This window comes from Populus euphratica, unplaced genomic scaffold (assembly GCF_000495115.2).
Source record: "Populus euphratica unplaced genomic scaffold, PopEup_1.0 scaffold107.1, whole genome shotgun sequence".
Taxonomy (NCBI): domain Eukaryota; kingdom Viridiplantae; phylum Streptophyta; class Magnoliopsida; order Malpighiales; family Salicaceae; genus Populus; species Populus euphratica.
The window spans coordinates 465,827-484,353 of NW_011499994.1; the positions used below are offsets into that span (position 1 = coordinate 465,827).

Below are 18,527 nucleotides of genomic sequence, written 5' to 3' on the forward strand. Positions count from 1 at the left end.
CTATTGGTTGGTTTCATATCTAAATGTAGAGGTCTTTTCTATTTGTATTTCAATGAAATTTATATCTTTGACAAAAAATATTAGAATATTTTAGTTAATTATTGAAATGAAAGTGTAACCATAGAATTAGTTAATGCCACTAAATTTTGTATTAAATAGAGATTTTATAAAGTTAATGATAGTCTGCCAAAGGTAACCACCGAAGGATCATGATTAAGCTTGTTTGGATGAAAATCCAATATTCGAGGATTGATCATTGTACTCTTCAATTCTTTCTCCTTTCCCCCTCGTTAGTGTTGTATGATATTCTACCATTTTATATGTTAATCTTAAGAAACTCTCTTGATTTATTTTAATTAGTGTTCAATTTATTTTATTTTATTTTTTCTATAATTACACGTTCGACAATAAATTTTCTCCAACCGTAATCTTGAGTTTTGTTAATTAGTATTTAATTGGATTCTTTTATATATCATGTTTTCAATAATAAGTCTTCTTTAATAGCTATCCGAGAAATAAAAACAATAAAAGGAAAATAAAATATTGAATCCAGAAATGAAAGTGTAACCATGAAATTAGTTATAAAAGTGTTTTTTTTTAATTTTATTTTTTTATTTAAAATTAATATTGTTTTAGTTTTTCAGATTTTTTTGATATGTTGATGTTAAAAATAATTTTTAAAAAATAAAAATATTATTTTAATATATTTTTAAATAAAATAAATTTTAAAAGTAATTACAATTACACTCTTAAACATATACGTCTCCAACTTTGAGTTCAAAAGCTTGCAATGGTCATCATTAGAACAATTTGATTATTGTGTAAAAAGTGCCTGCAAAAGAAATAAAATAACATTACAGCATCTCATGCTAATTTACCAAATAACTTAATCAGAAAAATATTTGAATAATACAAATATTGTTCATTAACAAATCAATGGTTGTAATTGATTAGAAAAACCTAGAAATAAGATTTCAGGTTTTACCAAAAATAAAAGAGAAAAGATTCTAAATCTTAGCATAAAAAAGGGTCGATCACACTGTGTGTTTTCAAAACTATAATTTAATTATATAAAAAATAAATGACAATCTTCAAATTATTAATTTTGACTGATTTGATAATATCATTTATATCCTAACTATGATTGTACAGATTTGTTAACCATCTCATTCGCGGGACCGTCATTACCTGTTGACAACTATATTCCTTAACAGTGTAATTTCCTACCCTAATTCCAGCACAAAAGAGTGTATTTTGCCTCACTACATGCTCTAAAAAAACATCATCTTTTCCTCCTATAAATACATGCACCTCTCTTCCAATTCTAACGCTAAACAAAACTCTCTTGAGTACATTGTCTGTCTCTGAGTATCTGCCATGGCTTCCACAAGTGTTGTCTGGATGACCCTGATGGCGATTTTGCTTGTTGGGTCTACCATGGCACGGTCTCCAAAATCTTCTCCTACACCTTCACCAGAAGCCCATGTTCCTGATCATTCTCCTACACCTGCACCTGCTTCTGTTCCTACTCCTTCACCATCACCATCAAAGGCAACACCGAAAGCTGCACCAACTCCAGCCCCTACGGTTGACTCTCCTCCTTCGCCTCCTCCATCTTCTACTCCGGCTCCAGCCAACCCTTATTCACCAGCTGCAAATGCTGTTTTGAAGAAAGTGTCCATTGACCTTATTCACCAGCTGAAGCTCCTAAACCATCAAATGCTGTTTTGAAGAAAGTGTCCATTGGTGGAGTTTTGTCTGCGGGGCTTTTTGCTGCCGTTTTGGTTGCTTAGGGTTTGATGGATTTGTTCTTCAATTATGTTAGACTGGAGTGGATTTGGATTTAAGATTTTTTTGTATTGAGTTAATTATTCTTGTTGTCCAAATAAATTATGATATATTTACATACAGATTTATTTCTTGATTAACTTCGTTCTGTATTATCAATGGTTGCCATTATGGTTTACATACCATTTTCTCTAAATTAGCTAAAAATAAATTATAATCAGGAGATTATTACATGGGTTCATAGATAAAGATATAAATTTAAAAAAAAAATTAATTAATTACAATCCTAAATTCAACAGATCACACTATTTTCATTGTCGAATATCTCTAAAAAAATCTAATAATAGAAATAAGCTACCTAAGTAATTGCTCTTGAAAATATTATTACAAAAAAAATCCATCTTTCTTATAACCAACATTTAAATTCTTATTTTTTTTTCTTGTATGGTGAGATGAATTCTCGAGCAACTTCGAGTCAATAATAGAAATAAACTACCTAAGTAATTGCTCTTGAAAATATTATTACAAAAAAAATCCATCTTTCTTATAACCAACATTTAAATTCTTATTTTTTTTTCTTGTATGGTGAGATGAATTCTCGAGCAACTTCGAGTCAATTGAAATTAAGATAAATTTTTTTAAAAAACAAAAAGAGATTTTAAAGATAAAATTTCAAAGGTGAATCTCTAATACTATTTGATACATTCAAAGTAAATATTTGAAAAATAAAAATCTCAAAATTAATTTTGAAAAATAAATAGAGGAAACACAATTTCTTAATTACCAGCATTTAATTCACCATTAGATTTTGATTTGTTAGCATTAATTTGTATCACTGGTCAATATAGCATGTGTGTTCTCTATATAACTTGTTTGATTAATTTCATTATTTTTGCAGAAGATCGATGAATTGTTTTGCAGAGGAAATTTCTTATACGCACCTGGCCAGCTTGAATTGTCACAAAAATCATTAATTCCCTTTAATTTGCGTTAATTTTGAATAGTTCGATTTTCATTTTCCTTTTTCATATATATATATATATATATATATGAAGCCTTACTGAAAAGCATCTAATCTTAACACTGATATTATTTTTTATTATATTGATTTAAGTTTTCCAAAAACATCCTAGCAATTAAATTTAGGATTGCTACCCAAAAATTTTATATTTATTGATAGACTTTTTTATCGATATAGTTATAATTTATTGGTATAAAAGTTGTTAACATGATCATGGAAAAATATAATCCATTAAAAAAACTTTCGTTTATGATTTGTGGTCTATTAGTGAGTCCATCAATAATACTTCTATAGATGGATTTATTGGCTGAAAAAGTGTGCTAATTATTTCTTAAAGTGTATTTTTATTAAGATTTTATATCATCATATTGTACTTAAAATATCATTCAATTCTCTAACTTAAACATGTTTTATAATAACAAGTCTAATAATATAAGTATCTTTAATTTATGATAAATGCTCATTTTAAATACAGGTATGTTTCATAATTCAAATGATTGATTGATTTGTTTAACTATTGAAATTAAAAAGACAAAGAAATAACTAAGTTTATATAAGAGATGTTGTTCAATTCAAATTAGAATACTATTTGGTTATTGAATCATAACTGTAACTGTAGAACTTGGATTTAGGTTTGGTTTAATTATAACTGTAACTGTAGAACTTGGATTTAGATTTGGTTTATATAGATGGAAAGTTAAGACATAAGCCTAAAATATTCATAAAAGTTCAAGATTCAATTCTACTGTTTGAAAATCCAAATCTTAACATCAAAAGAGAAGTTTGAATCTGTCTTACAACCCAAATACTATTAAGTTTTCGGCTTATATCTCGAGTTCTAGAAGTCCTATTGAGCTTTTTTTTTTTTGGAAAGTTGAGACAAATGTCCAAAACTTTCATGAAGACTATTTATTCAAATTCTGATGTTAGCAATGATGTTTTGTTTAGACAAAAATACAAAGGTCGTCACCAAGTCAAAAGGTAGCCACCCACTCAATAATTAGTCATCAAATCAATAGTTTTAAATTTTAGCTATAAAAGAAGGTATTTACCATACATTTAGACATCTTGGTTTTCAAATCAAGATCATTTTGGAAAGCTGAGACAAATTTCCAAAACTTTCATGAAGACTATTTATTCAAATTCTGATGTTAGCAATGCTGTTTTGTTTAGACAAAAATACAAAGGTCGTCACCAAGTCAAAAGGTAGCCACCCACTCAATAATTAGTCATCAAATCAATAGTTTTAAATTTTAGCTATAAAAGGAGGTATTTACCATACATTTAGACATCTTGGTTTTCAAATCAAGATCATTTCCTTATTCGTTCTTTTTTTTGCAGTTTAATGTTCAAGTTTTATTGCATATTATAGTTTCATTAACCTCTTATTTATATCTTTCATTTCCTTTACTATACTTATATAATTATGTTATATTCTTGTTTATTTATGTTTCTCTTCTTTATTATGTTTAATTAAGTTTATTATGTCAAGGTGAAAATGTTTCACTAACGATGCTAGAATAAGTATAATATAAATTCAATATGGACTTCAATGATTATATTCTAAACAACTTGCTATTAACATGTCTTATTATTTTTATCTTATTAATTCATAATATCTTACTTGTTAAATGGTTAATTTAGATTTGTTTTGTATAATACTTGGTACAACAAATACGTGGCACTTTCATAGCTAACCATATAGTGTAACCTACATCTGTGCTACAAAAAGAACTAGATTTATTATTAACATAACTTAACATCATGAATTCCTAACAATATTTAAAAGTTTGATGTTATTTAAACAAGATAATTAATATGATCATGTTAACAATTTATAATGAGTTATTAATGACAAATCATCCGATTGGAACCTTTTTTGTGTGTAGTTTTCAGTTGAATAATAAAAAGAGTTTATATTATATTTATTTTTAATACCATTAGTGGATCCTCTAACCTTGACATTTGTTTTTATCATTGTTTAATTCTCACATTAATCTTACATCTTAAAGTTCTCTTTAACTTATTATTATTATTATTATTATTATTATTATTATTATTATATAATTAATCTCGTTGTGGTTCGACTCTAGTCTTGCTGGGTTATTTATTACTTCAGCACTCTTGCACTTGGAAGAAGACATCAATTTTTTGGTCGTCTCAAGTTTTTAGCGTTGTTGCCGAGGAGGTACTTAAGTTTTTAGCGTTGTTGCCGAGGAGGTAAATTTCTGTATAAATTATAATATTTATTTTAATTTAATTTTTTTATATATAATTTTTGTTTCTTTTTTTTTTCTTCTTTTTATTTTCTTCCTACATATGCATAATAGTTTAGTTATATACATTAAGTGGTAGACTTTTTAGGGTATCCTCATCTTCTTCAGAAAACATGGCCAAAGAGGATAATTAATCGCTTTAAAATGAGAATAATGAGAATAATCAAGTTAGAACACTAAGAGACCATATGAATCCAACAAGAACAAGTCCATCATCATGCATAATTTTTCCTCCTATAGCATTTCATTTTAATTTTAAGCCAAACATTATTTAACTTTTACTTACTTTTCATAGCTTTGATCTAGAAAATATATATTTGCATTTAAGAGAGTTTAAACAAGTTTGTAATACTTATAATGACTTAAATTGTAGTATAAATACCATGATATTAAAGCTTTTTTCTTTTTCTTTAAAAGATAAAGCCAAAACATGGCTACAAAATCTTAGGTTAGGATCCATTCGTGCTTGGAATGAAATGCAAACATAATTTTTAAAGAAGTTTTTTCTATCTCATAGAACAAACCTTTTCAAAGGACAAATCACTACATTCATTTAAAAGTCATAAGAAACATTTTACTAGTGTTAGGATAGGTATAGAGACTTGCTTAATACTGTTGACTCATCATAGTTTTGAAATATAAAGATTGGTTTCATATTTTTATGAAGGGTTAACACCTAAAAATAGGCAAATTGTGGAATTGATGTGCAATGAAACTTTTGAAGATAAAGACCTTAATGAAGCAATGGAGTACATAGACTTGTTAGCTGAAAATGCTTAAAATTGTGACATTACATGTACTTATGAGACACCGAATAAAACTCAAACTCATATATTTAGTGGAGATATATACAACCTTAGGGAAGATCATGACTTCCAAGCTAAATTTACATCTTTAGCTAGAAAAGTCGAGGCATTGGAATTGAAAAGGAGTGGTCAATTAAAATCTGTACAATAAATTTTGTGTCAAATTTATAAAACTAATGAACATTTAATTAATGATTGTCTAAATTTATCTTCTTCTAAGGAATGTCTCCATGAAGTAGTCAGTGCTTTAAACAATTTTTAATGGTCAAATCATGATCCATACTCACAAATATGTAATCCAGGTTGAAGAGATTATCTAAATTTTAGTTTGAAAAGTAGTAACAACAATGTATAAACTTTACAACTACCATTTCAAGCACACTATAATTTTTAAAATTCTCATAAATATGCATTTCTTTATGTTCCTCATCCTCGAAGAAATCTTAAGGAAACATTGCATGCATTCATTAAAAAGCAAGAGATAATTAACACTCAACTTGCTCAATCATGACAGATTTTAAAAATATTCTTGCAAGATTCACATTAGCTTTTAGTTTCAGGAGAAAGGTAAATTCTCATCTTAACTATAGCAAAATCTCAAAGGACAATACAATTCAAATGCAAACAACTCTGTAAGTCGACACATGGATCAAGTCCAATTAGTCATTACTTAAATGCAAACAACTCTGTAAGTCGACATATGGATCAAGTCCAATTAGTCATTACTCTTTATAGTGGTAAGGTTATTGAAAAAATCATTTTTGAACCTTATGAAAAAGATGATGAGTTAACCTCTAAGAGTAAGAAAGGGGTTAAACCTGAACATTGCAAAGAAAAGACTAATTCCCTACCATTACTTTCATTTCCTTATGCCATGACCAAACAAAGTAAAGTCAATCACGATTCTAAAATCTTTAAAGCTTTCAAATAGGAAAAAATCAAGGATGAAAAAGGCACCAAAAATATTATTACGAATCATTTGTCAAAATTGACAATAGATTCAACATCTGACATCACACCAATTAATAATTGCTTTCATGATGAATCTGTACTTTCTATTGCTTCAATATCTTGGTCTACTAATATTGATAATTTTCTTCCTTCAAGATTTTTTCCAGCTCATTTAGATACCTATGATAAAAGAAAGTTTTTGAGCAACATGCAGAACTTTTATTGGGATGACCTTTACTTATTCAACAATGAGGTAAGTAGTGTCATTAAATTTTTTTCATTCCGAGACATGTAAGGGTCATTTCTCGTTAACAAAGACGATTGCAAAAATCATATAATGTGGATTTTATTGGTTTACCATGTTCAAGGACAAACATGCATTCTGCAAAACCTGTGAAAATTGTCAAAAATTAGGATTTATTTCCAAACATAAAGAGTTCGTAGATAATCCTCAATTGACTCTTGAGACGTACCTTAATATAGATGTATCTCATGCAATTTATGATTTATGACCTCATTTTCATAAAGAACATGCTCGACTTAGTTTTAGGAATCTGACTAGAAAATACCTTGTTTTTCAGTTTTTTAAAAAACTAGATAGGAAGCTTATCCCCAACCTATAGAGGGTTTTTAAGCTATTCTTGGACGTAAAACCAAAAAAAGATGTGAGTTATAATCACAACTACTTGTATATACACATGTTCTGGAAAGAAAAAGGAAAAAAATGAAAAAGAAAGTAAGACTCTAGCTGGTGTATATATATGTGATATGATTTTATTTTCAAATTCTCATCTACAAAATCTTCTCTTTATTTCTACTTAACCCATACATTCAAAAGATATAGAAGTGTGTAGAAATGACAGATTCCTCAAGTTATCAAATAAGAAATATTTGTGTTTTCTGTGGATCTAGTCCTAGGAAAGAAAAGGAGTTTTTTGAATCAACAACTCATCTTGGTTGGGTACTAGCTGAGAAAAATATTCATTTAGTGTATGAAGGAGGCAACTTTGGTTTAATGGGGAATGTCTCATTAACTGCATTTTTAGAAGGCAGACAAGTTTTAAGTATCATTCCCAAAGCTTTAGCTAAAGTGGATATAATCAGAAAAATAGTTGAAGAGAAACTACAGATCTCCACAATGTCTAAACGAATGAATGCAATGTTTGATCATGCTAACACCTTTATTGCCTTATCAAGTGGTCTGGGAATATTAGAAAAGATATTCCATATCTTCTTTTGGGCCTAATTGAACATTCACTATAAACCTATAGGTTTACTTAATATTAATATTTTTAATGATAAATTGTTATCTTTTCTTGATCATGCTGTAGAATAGAATTTTCTAACATCTCGGTATGACAAATCATAATCTCTGCTACTACTGCTAAACAACTGCTTAATCAACTATAATCTTTTATCTCTGTAATTGATTCCTTTATGAGTTGAATATACTAGTCAAATAAAGAAAGTTGTAAAAAGCTTAAATTGGATTTGAGTCATAGTTTGTAAGAACTTGTGTCTTTTAGTTTTATTAATAGCATAATATTTTCTATTTTATTATTTTTGCAGTATGTTTCAGGTTTATTAGTATTCGTTGTTTTAGATGATGTCTTCTATACTCTATCTTTCCACCTTATGATATTGAGGACAAGGTCTATCATAACACTTTTTGAAATATCCAGGTTTACAAACTCTCGCATTGTTATCATTTGATTATGCTCATATACTCATTAAACAAGTATTCATAAACCTTCATTTTCACACACATACTTTAACATATGATTGTGAGTTGCACAATTGATTTTTACATTAATTGTTCTTTTGTTAAAGATTAATTTTTACATTAATTGTTCTTTTGTTAAAGGTAATAGCTAAAGGAAAGGGATAAGATATAATTTGTAAAAAAAAAATTAAATATAATATTGATGATAATTAAAACATATATAAGTTTGGTTTCGTATCTTGCCTAACAAATACAAGTAAGCCTGAGGGGTGTTTTAACACCTAATACCCTAAAGTCAATTAATTTGGAAGCTATTAGCTCAGTGCTTATTACATGGGTTATGGAGAAAAGTTTAAGAAAATCAAATATTATACTATCTATGCATCAGTATCTGCAACCCGAGTTACTAAGCTCATAAGGCTGTATCAACATTTAATGCCCTAAAACCAATTAGTTTGGGAGTCATTAGCCTAAAACTCATTACATGGGTTAAACATGCATTGCGTTTTAAGTTATATATATATATATATATATATAGTAAAAAAAAAACATAACAAAGAAAAAGAAAAAAAAAATAGTAAATCTCAACCCAAGAACATAACAAAGAAAAGGAAAAAAAAAAGAAAAAAAAATAGTAAATCTCAACCCAAGAAATATGGATGTACTTAAAAAAGAATCTTATCATTTGTTTCGCATGTTAAATGAAGGTAATGGAACCCTAAACACATTGATTTCGATTCTCTACACTAGAGTGTAATCGTAATGTGAAACTATCAAATGCACTGGAGTGTCATTATCATTGCATTAAAGTTAATTTCATGTAGAAATATTACATTACAGTTTATAGCATTACACATTCATGTTATGCAAATTAATCAGAATTATCTTCTTCAATTTTATTATTGTCATATCCATCACAATCTTTTACATTGATTTTGTCGCTATCATCATCTTTATTAACTTGTGTATGTTCAATGATTTTTAAAATATCATTTAACTCTTTAAGTTTAACATCAACATCAATAAAAGTATTTTTGACAATATTAAAAGTTGAATTTTCTTCTAAGTCATTAGACAGAGCAGCTCGACATGAATCAACTAACTTATCAAATTAAAAGATATCGTATGTTATAGTTAATTCATTATTGTCATCTTGATCAACCTAAACACGATCTCTAGATTTGATTTTCATTATGAATGACCAATCAATTCTTGAACGATTGAAGAAAGGAGTGTATATGTAACAAACTTGCTATTATTGCTTAGTGAAAACAAAGACATCATTGATATTACAAAGTCTAACCCTTTATATTAATTTTGACCAAATCATGATGGGGATCTAACATAAGTTGTTAACATAAGTTATAATCATGAATGCTTGACGAGATTTACAAGTATTAGCATTAATTGAATAAGATGACTAATGTAATCATGTTAACAATCTATAATCTGATTGGAACCTCCTTTGTGTGTGGTTTCCAATTGACTAATAAGAGTTTATACTATATTTGTTTGACATACCATTAGTGGATCCTCTAACCTTGACATTTATTGTTATCGTTGTTAAATCTTTACGTTAATATTCCATTTAAAAGTTCTCATCTTCTTCTTCTTCTTCTTCTTTTTCTTTACTACTACTACTACTACTACTACTATTATTATTATTATTATTATTATTCTTGTTGTTGTTGTTGTTGTTGTTGTTATTATTATTATTATTGTTGTTGTTGTTGTTATTGTTATTGTATTATTATTATTTATAATTTATACAATTAACCTCTCTGTGGTTCGACCCCGGTCTTGTCGGGTTATTTATTACTTCGACATTCCTGCACTTGGGAGAAGACATCAATCTTTTAGTCGTGTCAATTACTATTGTCATCTCCAACTTTATACATATTGTTGGAACTAAAAATTGACTTAATCATCCTTTGTAACATGGTCTTATGAGGAACATATGATTATCTGTATGCAAACCAACATAGGTATCTTTCCATGAACCCGTTTTATAGAGGATGTATCATTACAACTTCTTAATCGAGAATTTTTTTATTTTTACATCTCTTACATGGACATCCAATACTGCCTCCACTAATATTTCTCTGATTATATAGTGTATCATTAATAAAACCTTGAACCTCATTACAATACTACATCCTATGCAACCCTTTGGGTTAATCTTGATACATCTATAAATGATCATCCATTAATTATGTCAAATCTATATAAAATATTAATGACAACATGTATTAATTAATTACGTAAACCAAATAAATAACAGAACATTGGTTTAACTCAAACTTATTCAAATTATTTTAATATTACAACTAATTCATTACTAATTATCTATATAAATTCAAATTTTTATACATTTACCAAAAATTTAACTCAATAATAAAATTGATAAAATATAAAATAGACTCGTTAAATAAGCATTATTTATTTCATCACAAAACACATAAGTCAGAAATTCAAATTAAATTTCATCAATTTACAAATAAATACAATTTTATAAAATCTCAAACAAACCCTAACATGTACAAATCATACATTCATATAATAAATTTCTATTGAAAAAAACTGTAAAACAAGTAAACATCTAAACAAAAAACATATACTACAAAAATATGCCATAAAAATTAATAATTTAAAATTGATTTCAAATAAAAAATAGGTAGTTTTGCTTAATTGAAGCAAAGAATAATCAATAAAATTTGAATCAAAATAAGGATGCAAACAAACTAAGTATTGGAGTGGTTGGATTTGTAGCGGGAGGTTGATTTGTGATAAAATTAAGAGGGGTTTTGTGGTGTTTGTTGCAAAGAAAAATAGAGAAGAAAGAAGAAATGAGGGAGGGAGAGAGGAAGGTTGCACGTCAGGTCATAAATTAAATATTACAAATGGATTTACTGATGGATTTAAATCCATCGGTAATTCTATCTATAAAAATAACACATCATCATAAAAAAAAATTTCATTCCTTATTTTTCCATTATAATTCTTCTGGTATATACTAAGATAATATTTTCTTCGTTGTTTACCGATGGCTATTACAATGGCATATCTAGATAAAAAAACTCATAGTAATTTACCAATGAAATATTTTTATTGGTGTATCCATTTGTATTTACTAATTTTCTAATAATAAGTTTCTATAAAAATATTGCGATCAAGAAGGAATTAGAGAAAATATATTTCCCTGTATAACCCAAAATTTATTTGTGCGTATTGCATATTGGCAGTCAAAATAAGGTCATGATGTTGGTAAGATATTGTTATATTTTCAAAGTATTTATATTTTTTTGGATGATTTTTTACTTGTTATGATCAAACTTTCATGTGAGACAATTAAATATGTTCTATTAATGCTATTTTAAAAGATAAATTTGAAGCTATTCTATTTTTTCACATTTTTTTTCCATCATGGAAAAATAAAAACTCATTGTTGTTTGGTAAACACTAAATAAATTGCTTTTACTACACCACAGGCTTGGTGATTTTTTTTATCAGTATAAAAAAGGATATTCATGCGGTATGAATGTTTTAAAAAGAGTAGAAAAATCTAAGATTTTGGTAATTAAAAGTGGTCACATGTGCTATCATAGTGGTGAGTCGGAAACAAGAAAACATCATATAAAGTGAATAAACAAAAATAAAAAAATATTTGTAGATGAAAAATTAAAAAAAACTAAAAAAAAAAGAAACAAGCCCGGTAAACTTTGTAAACCTGGGTTAGTCTCTTAAACATCTAATCTATTAAATTATAAACTTTAGCTAAACTAAGAAGCTCAACACATATCAAACTAAATTCCAAATGATGAAATCAATAAATTTAATTTAATTAAAAAATAAAATTTATTTTAAAGAAGCTAAACTTAACAAAGATATAACAAAAAAAAAACATAAGGAAACCCTTTTTACTTTAAAAAGAAAGATAAATCTTATAGAAAGCGAATAAAAAGAATATTGTAAGATGAAATTAAAAAAAAATACTAAAAAAAAAACAAGAAAACCTGGATGAATCTTGTAAAGCCAAGTTAAACTCTCAAACATGCAATTCGTTAAATTCTTGACTCGGGCTCAACACCTAAAAAATTCAATGTTAAAGGATGAAATTAATTAATTAAATTTAATTTAAAAACAAAATTCCTTTTAAAAAGTTAAATTTAGCAAAAAAAAATCTAGGCAACCTGTTCTATTTGTTAAATTTAACAAAAAAAAAATCTAGGCAACCTGTTCTATTTTCAAAACGACTAAAAATTCTCATAAGAGAAGAAAAAAAATGAATGTTGGAGGATGGGTAAAAAACTTTAAAAAAGGAAAAAAACTAGAGGAGACTCATGTCAACTTTGTGAATTAGGATTAATCTCTTAAACCCGCAACCCATTAAATTCTAAATTTGAACTTAATTAAAAAGCTAAACACCTAACTAATGAAATGTCGGAGGATGAAATAAAAAAATCAATCTAAACAAATCTTGCAAGGTAAATAGAAATACAATAATAAAGAAAAAAAAGGATTATATTTGAAGGAAAAAACTGAAGAAGGATGAAATTGCAAAAAAATAAAATTCAAAAACCATATATAATAAAATAATTAGTAATTAAAAGAATAAGAGTCAAATTTGAAGAATGAAAATATCTATTGGGGATGTAATTAAAAAAAATCATTAATTTTATAGATCATTCTACATAAACAGAATTGTAATAAAGAAAATAAGGATGAAATTAACAAAAATCCTAAATCTAAAAAATTATTTTAAATTAAAAAAATATAACAAAGAGAATAAGGGATGAAATCTTGAGGACAATAAACCTGAGAGGCTGATTTGATTCTTTTTAAGGCTAAGAAGAAAATCAAGTTGAAGAAAAAAATAAAAAAAACAAAAGGTAAACAATTATGCCACACTCGCTGTCTCTTTGTGAAGGGGATACCGAGATGTTTTAGTTGTCGCTTTGGAAACAAGTTTTGGCAATCTACGGAAGCCATTTAAACCCGTTGGATACTGTTCACATGCTTCCATCTCTTTTTTACGAAATTATTATGTTAATTATTATGTTGCCTCTAATTACATCAAATAACCCAAAAAAACAAAAACTCCTTCATCACAGACAGTTTTTCACATTCCAAGGGAGATTACGTAATTTAATTGCTTGGAAATTAAACCAAAACTAAAATGCCCCTTTTGACTAAAACTTAATGTTTTTTTGTTGTCAGGAGTAAATTATATTGTGCAATAAAAATACAAAAAATATAATCTAATGTCATTCCTTTTTCCTGTAATGACTAATGAGTCTCTTGGAAAAAGACCTTTTGCCCCTAAAACAAAGCCAAATAATTTCCCCAACCAGGAATAAAATGGTAATTTTATTGTGTAACGTACACGGTAAAATATTGAGTTCTTTTTAACTTCTGTTATAATAATAGACGGAGAAACCAAGGTGAAAGTGGACGGAACATGGATGCCCGACTATTCCCGTTATTTGCCATTTCCGACGTTCATAAACTTATTCTTCCAAGACTTGCCACGTTCTGATTAAAAAAAAAAATTAAGAAAAATCTTTATCAAACATGAACAAATCTCTCTGTTGTTTCCACACATGAAGTTTATTTACTTATCAGATGAAGATGAGACAAGGAAAACATAGGGATCTAACATGTCACAGGAAATCTAGCAGCACACACACTCACGGCGCTGCTAAATCCCAGAAGGAACAGTTCTTCATCTAACATGTCACAGGAAATCTAGCTGCTAAATCCCAGAAGGAACAGTTCTTCCCACTTTCCAGGAGAATAGGTATGAGTGAAAAGATCCGAGAGGGTTAGAGAAGAACTACAATAATTTTGAAGAAGGTTGGTTGATGAGTGGATATATTATTTTTATATCTTTTTATTCAATGATAAAGAATATTTGATTAGTTTATGAGTTAATTAAAATTAAATTTTATTCTTGTATCATTTTAAAAATGCATTACTCATTAAAAAATCATTAAATTTTATTTTCTCGAGATAGAAAAATCAAAATAGAAAATATAAGTTTTTCTGTGTATAATTGTTTTAAAATATATAAATTATTCTAAATATATTTATCTTTTATATCTAGAAACACTAGTTAAACACAATAAAAAAATAGTTTGTTCTTCACTCTAATCCAAATTTAACATTCCAACATCAGCCTCAACCACACGCTCCAACTTGTCCACAAGAACTCTCCTCGATCGACTACTCTTTCTCTTTAGAAATGATCTCAGCTTTCACGGCATATGGGTCATGGAAAATCCAAAAAGAAACCCAAACCTCAATCTTGACTGCTGCTTTTGTTGATCCTCTGCCACGGCAGTCCATCGAACCACCGTAGTCATTTAAAAGCAGTCATTTTAGCACTACTAAATTTGTATATATTTCTCGATTTATCACATGATGGGAGGGATATTAATTAAGATGATAAAGAAAATCTAATTAAAAATTGATATTTTTTAAAAAATAATACAGTTGTAAGATTCAACTCGATGACTTCTATAAAAAGAATATTTGAATCACCAAGTTAATATAAATTAATATTTTTTATTCAAATTACACCATTTTGTTTTTTTAGCAATAACCCAAATTAGTATACCATTCAATTCAAATAAAAATAGAGGTATAAACAAAACTCGAAATCTTTGGTTTCCGGATCAATCCACGCTCCATGGCAAGTTATGCTTAAGGCCTCAAAATGGCACCAATGCCTTTTAAGTAGGCCCGTTCTAACAAGAAAAAGAGACATGGTGGGGCCAGTCCAAGAGAATCCGTGACCGTTGAATTCCAACTACCAGCAGGCCTTCCTTTCCTTTTTCTCACAAAAATGAAATCTTTGTTTCAACTATTTCTTCCCTACCTTTTTTCTTTATTTATTTATTTATTTTTATACGAGGAGACAACCCTCCATTCCCTTCTGCTACTTGAGAAGTGTTAATCACCATCTTAGAAAAGAAAAATCTCCAGTAGAGACACCTTTTAACTTTAAAATAAAGTTATTAAATTTATTTGGACTATGGACTATGATTCACTTTAAAACTCAAGTTATAACTTGAATTAATTAATTAATTCAGGTTAACCTAAAATAATTTAAATCAATATTATTTCAAGTTTTATTATAAGCTAAAACAATGCCATTAAAAAAATTTAAATTAATCAAGTTTTGATCATATTAACCTATTAATTTAAGTAAGTAAACTCTCTTTCAATTAATTAGAAACCTTAATTGCGCTAAAGTGACTTGATAGATATTTTTTTTTTTTAGATTAACGTGGATATCCGGACCAACTTGATAGACATTTAATAATATTGGTGAAGGGTGCGACTTCATGTCTTCTTATTTGTAAATCACTTGATAAACATTTAATAATATTGGTGAAGGATGCGACTTCATGTCTTCTTATTTGTAAATCATAGCCATGGGTAGAAGATAGATTTTGAGAATGAGTTTATTTTACCAATTACCATCTTAAGTATTTATTTTTTAAACAAATTCAAATTAAAAAAAAAAAAAAAAAACAATTACGATAGAAGAAAAAATTGCCCATATATATAGCAATTCCTCATTGATCAAAACAATTAGTCAATTATGAAATGGCTTTCACTACATTAACCACAATCACAACACATAATGAAAAAGAAAATAAGACACGTAAATAAGCCACCACTCTTCACGAAACAAGACTCGGCTCTCGTTAACAACGCTAAATCACCAAAACGGCAGCAAAGAGACCAGCAAAGAAAGATCCCCCACCAACAACTCTGTTCAGGACGGCGACGTTAGGAAATGGACCAGGAGCATCAGATGGTGAAGTGGAGATACTGGAGGGAAGAACACTGGATGATGGAGATGGAGAAGTTGGTGCTGGAGGAGGAGAACTGACTGTGGTGGGAGATGGTGGAGATGCCACAGGAGGAGTGGTAGTGATCCTGGGTGCAGGTGCAGGGACTGGAGGGCTAGGAGTTAGAGTGGTAGTAGGTGCTGTAGCCACCGAAGTTGGAGTGGTAGTTGGTGCTGTAGCCACCGGAGTTGGTGGTGGTGCAGGTGTTGGAGTGGTGTTTGGTAGTGGAGATTTTGTGGGAGAAGAAGTTGGAGAGGAGGATGGAGATTGTGCCATGGTGGAGGTCCAGAACAATGCCATTAGCATCAAGGCCAGAGCCTTTGAGCTGGCCATTGCTACAGAGAAGAGCCAAGGAAGAGAAGAAGTGCTTGAAAAGAGGAGAGAGTGACAGAGGGTATATATAGAGGTATGTCTATTTGATGACTTCGTTCTTGCACCGCTGAATGGGCTAGACCGATACCGCAATCGAATGGTGGATTTTGCACCCTATTTCTTTACTTATTAATAGTTATTAATAATGACTTTTCGTAAGAAGTAATTTTTTTTTGTTTTACCTATGGAAATATTTATGGATTTTTCGTAATCTATTCTCACTTGAATTTTGAATAAACCATATATATTTCTGTTTTTTTTTAATTCAAAATAACAATCATGAAAATTATTTTACCTGTTTGTATGTCATTGTTTTTTTTTAAAAAAAAACCATCAAATTAATTAGTAAAACAAACTTAAACCCTATACAGAAGTGCTGATTAAAAAAGAATATTTTTTCAAAAAAAAATCAAATATACGATGATCGTCAGATTTTTTCAAAAAAAAAAAATCAAATATACGATGATCGTCATTGATTTTACACCAAAAATATAAATTTCAAAAGCCAAAATCAAATTTTATTTCCTATTTAAGATAAATGAAAAAGAAAGATGAAATGTCATTTACAAGTGACCAGCGAGTAAGGCAACAGGGCGGTTTGCTGCTTGGAGAGATGGAGGATTTTAATCCCTTAGATATATTTAAAAAAAAAAATATGACAACAAATTATTTCCAAGTCGACGATCAATTTCAAATTATTTCCATGATTTATTTCCCAGTCCTCCAAGAGTCTTCAAATTAGCTTTAAAAAAATTATTGCTCAAAATATGAATCACCTCCTCAACATTTGCTCTTCTTGATTATTTTTTCAGGTGAAGCAATTATATTGGAATCCCACAAAAAATATTATATATATATATATATGTATATGTATATAATAGCAGCACTAATCTGAGTTGAAACAATATCAATAATATATTTAATGAATATAAGTACAAATAATTCAGTAATAAAGCAATGTTATAAGGAAAAAAAAATACATCGATCATAAAAAAATATGGAGCAAAAATAATCCCCAATTCTCTCCACCTCAAAGCACCAAAACGGCAGCCAAGACGGCAACGGCAACGGATCCACCGAGAGCAAATCTGTTCAAAACGGCACCGTTGGCAGGAGAGGGGGCTACAGCTGGAGAGCCGATTGTAGAAGTAGGGACATCTCCAGTTGAGGGAACTGGAGTCTCTGGGAGAGGAGAAGGAGGAGAAGTGGTGGTGGTGGGGGATGGTGCATTTGCTGCCGGTGGTGGGGTTTCCACTGGAGATGGTGCAGATGCCGGTGGTTTCACGGTCGTGGGTGCAGGAGCAGAGGCTTTTGGCGGTGGGGTGGCGACTGGTGGTGATTTGGTGGGTGAGGATGCAGGGGAAGATGAAGGAGATTGTGCCATTGTAGAAGCCACAAGGAATGTGATTAGCATCAAGAAGACCATGCTTTTGTTTGCAGCCATTTCTCTGTTTTCTCTGTGGAGTGAAAGAAACGATGAGAAAAGCACACAATCAGAGAGATATAGAGAGAGTGTGTGAGAGAGAGAGTTTTGCTCGTGATTAGCCTTGGTGAAGTGTGAGAATAAACAGAGGGTGGAGGGGGTATTTATAGGGGAACATTTGGAGAGAGAGAGAGAGAGAGATGACTTTTGGTCAATTTGAGAGCCGTTGGATTCTTTTTTACACGCATTTCGAGGCTAATTAACGGTAATTAATGTTTCTTGTTTTATGGAAATACAATAACAAGCCT

The 18,527-nt window shown here is 29.1% G+C and overlaps 2 protein-coding genes across 2 annotated transcripts; one reads left to right on the plus strand and one right to left on the minus strand.

The window, feature by feature from the left end:
• The first annotated feature begins 1,377 nt into the window (after positions 1–1,377).
• On the plus strand, positions 1,378–1,731 carry LOC105140567 (classical arabinogalactan protein 4-like). The gene has a single exon (XM_011047437.1). It carries the CDS (start codon positions 1,378–1,380, stop codon positions 1,729–1,731), a length of 354 nt encoding a protein of 117 aa, XP_011045739.1.
• Positions 1,732–17,688: 15,957 nt separating this feature from the next.
• LOC105140550 (classical arabinogalactan protein 9-like) lies at positions 17,689–18,371 on the minus strand. Its single transcript, XM_011047421.1, has one exon. It carries the CDS (start codon positions 18,238–18,240, stop codon positions 17,827–17,829), a length of 414 nt encoding a protein of 137 aa, XP_011045723.1. The 5' UTR covers positions 18,241–18,371; the 3' UTR covers positions 17,689–17,826.
• Between the last annotated feature and the right edge of the window lie 156 nt (positions 18,372–18,527).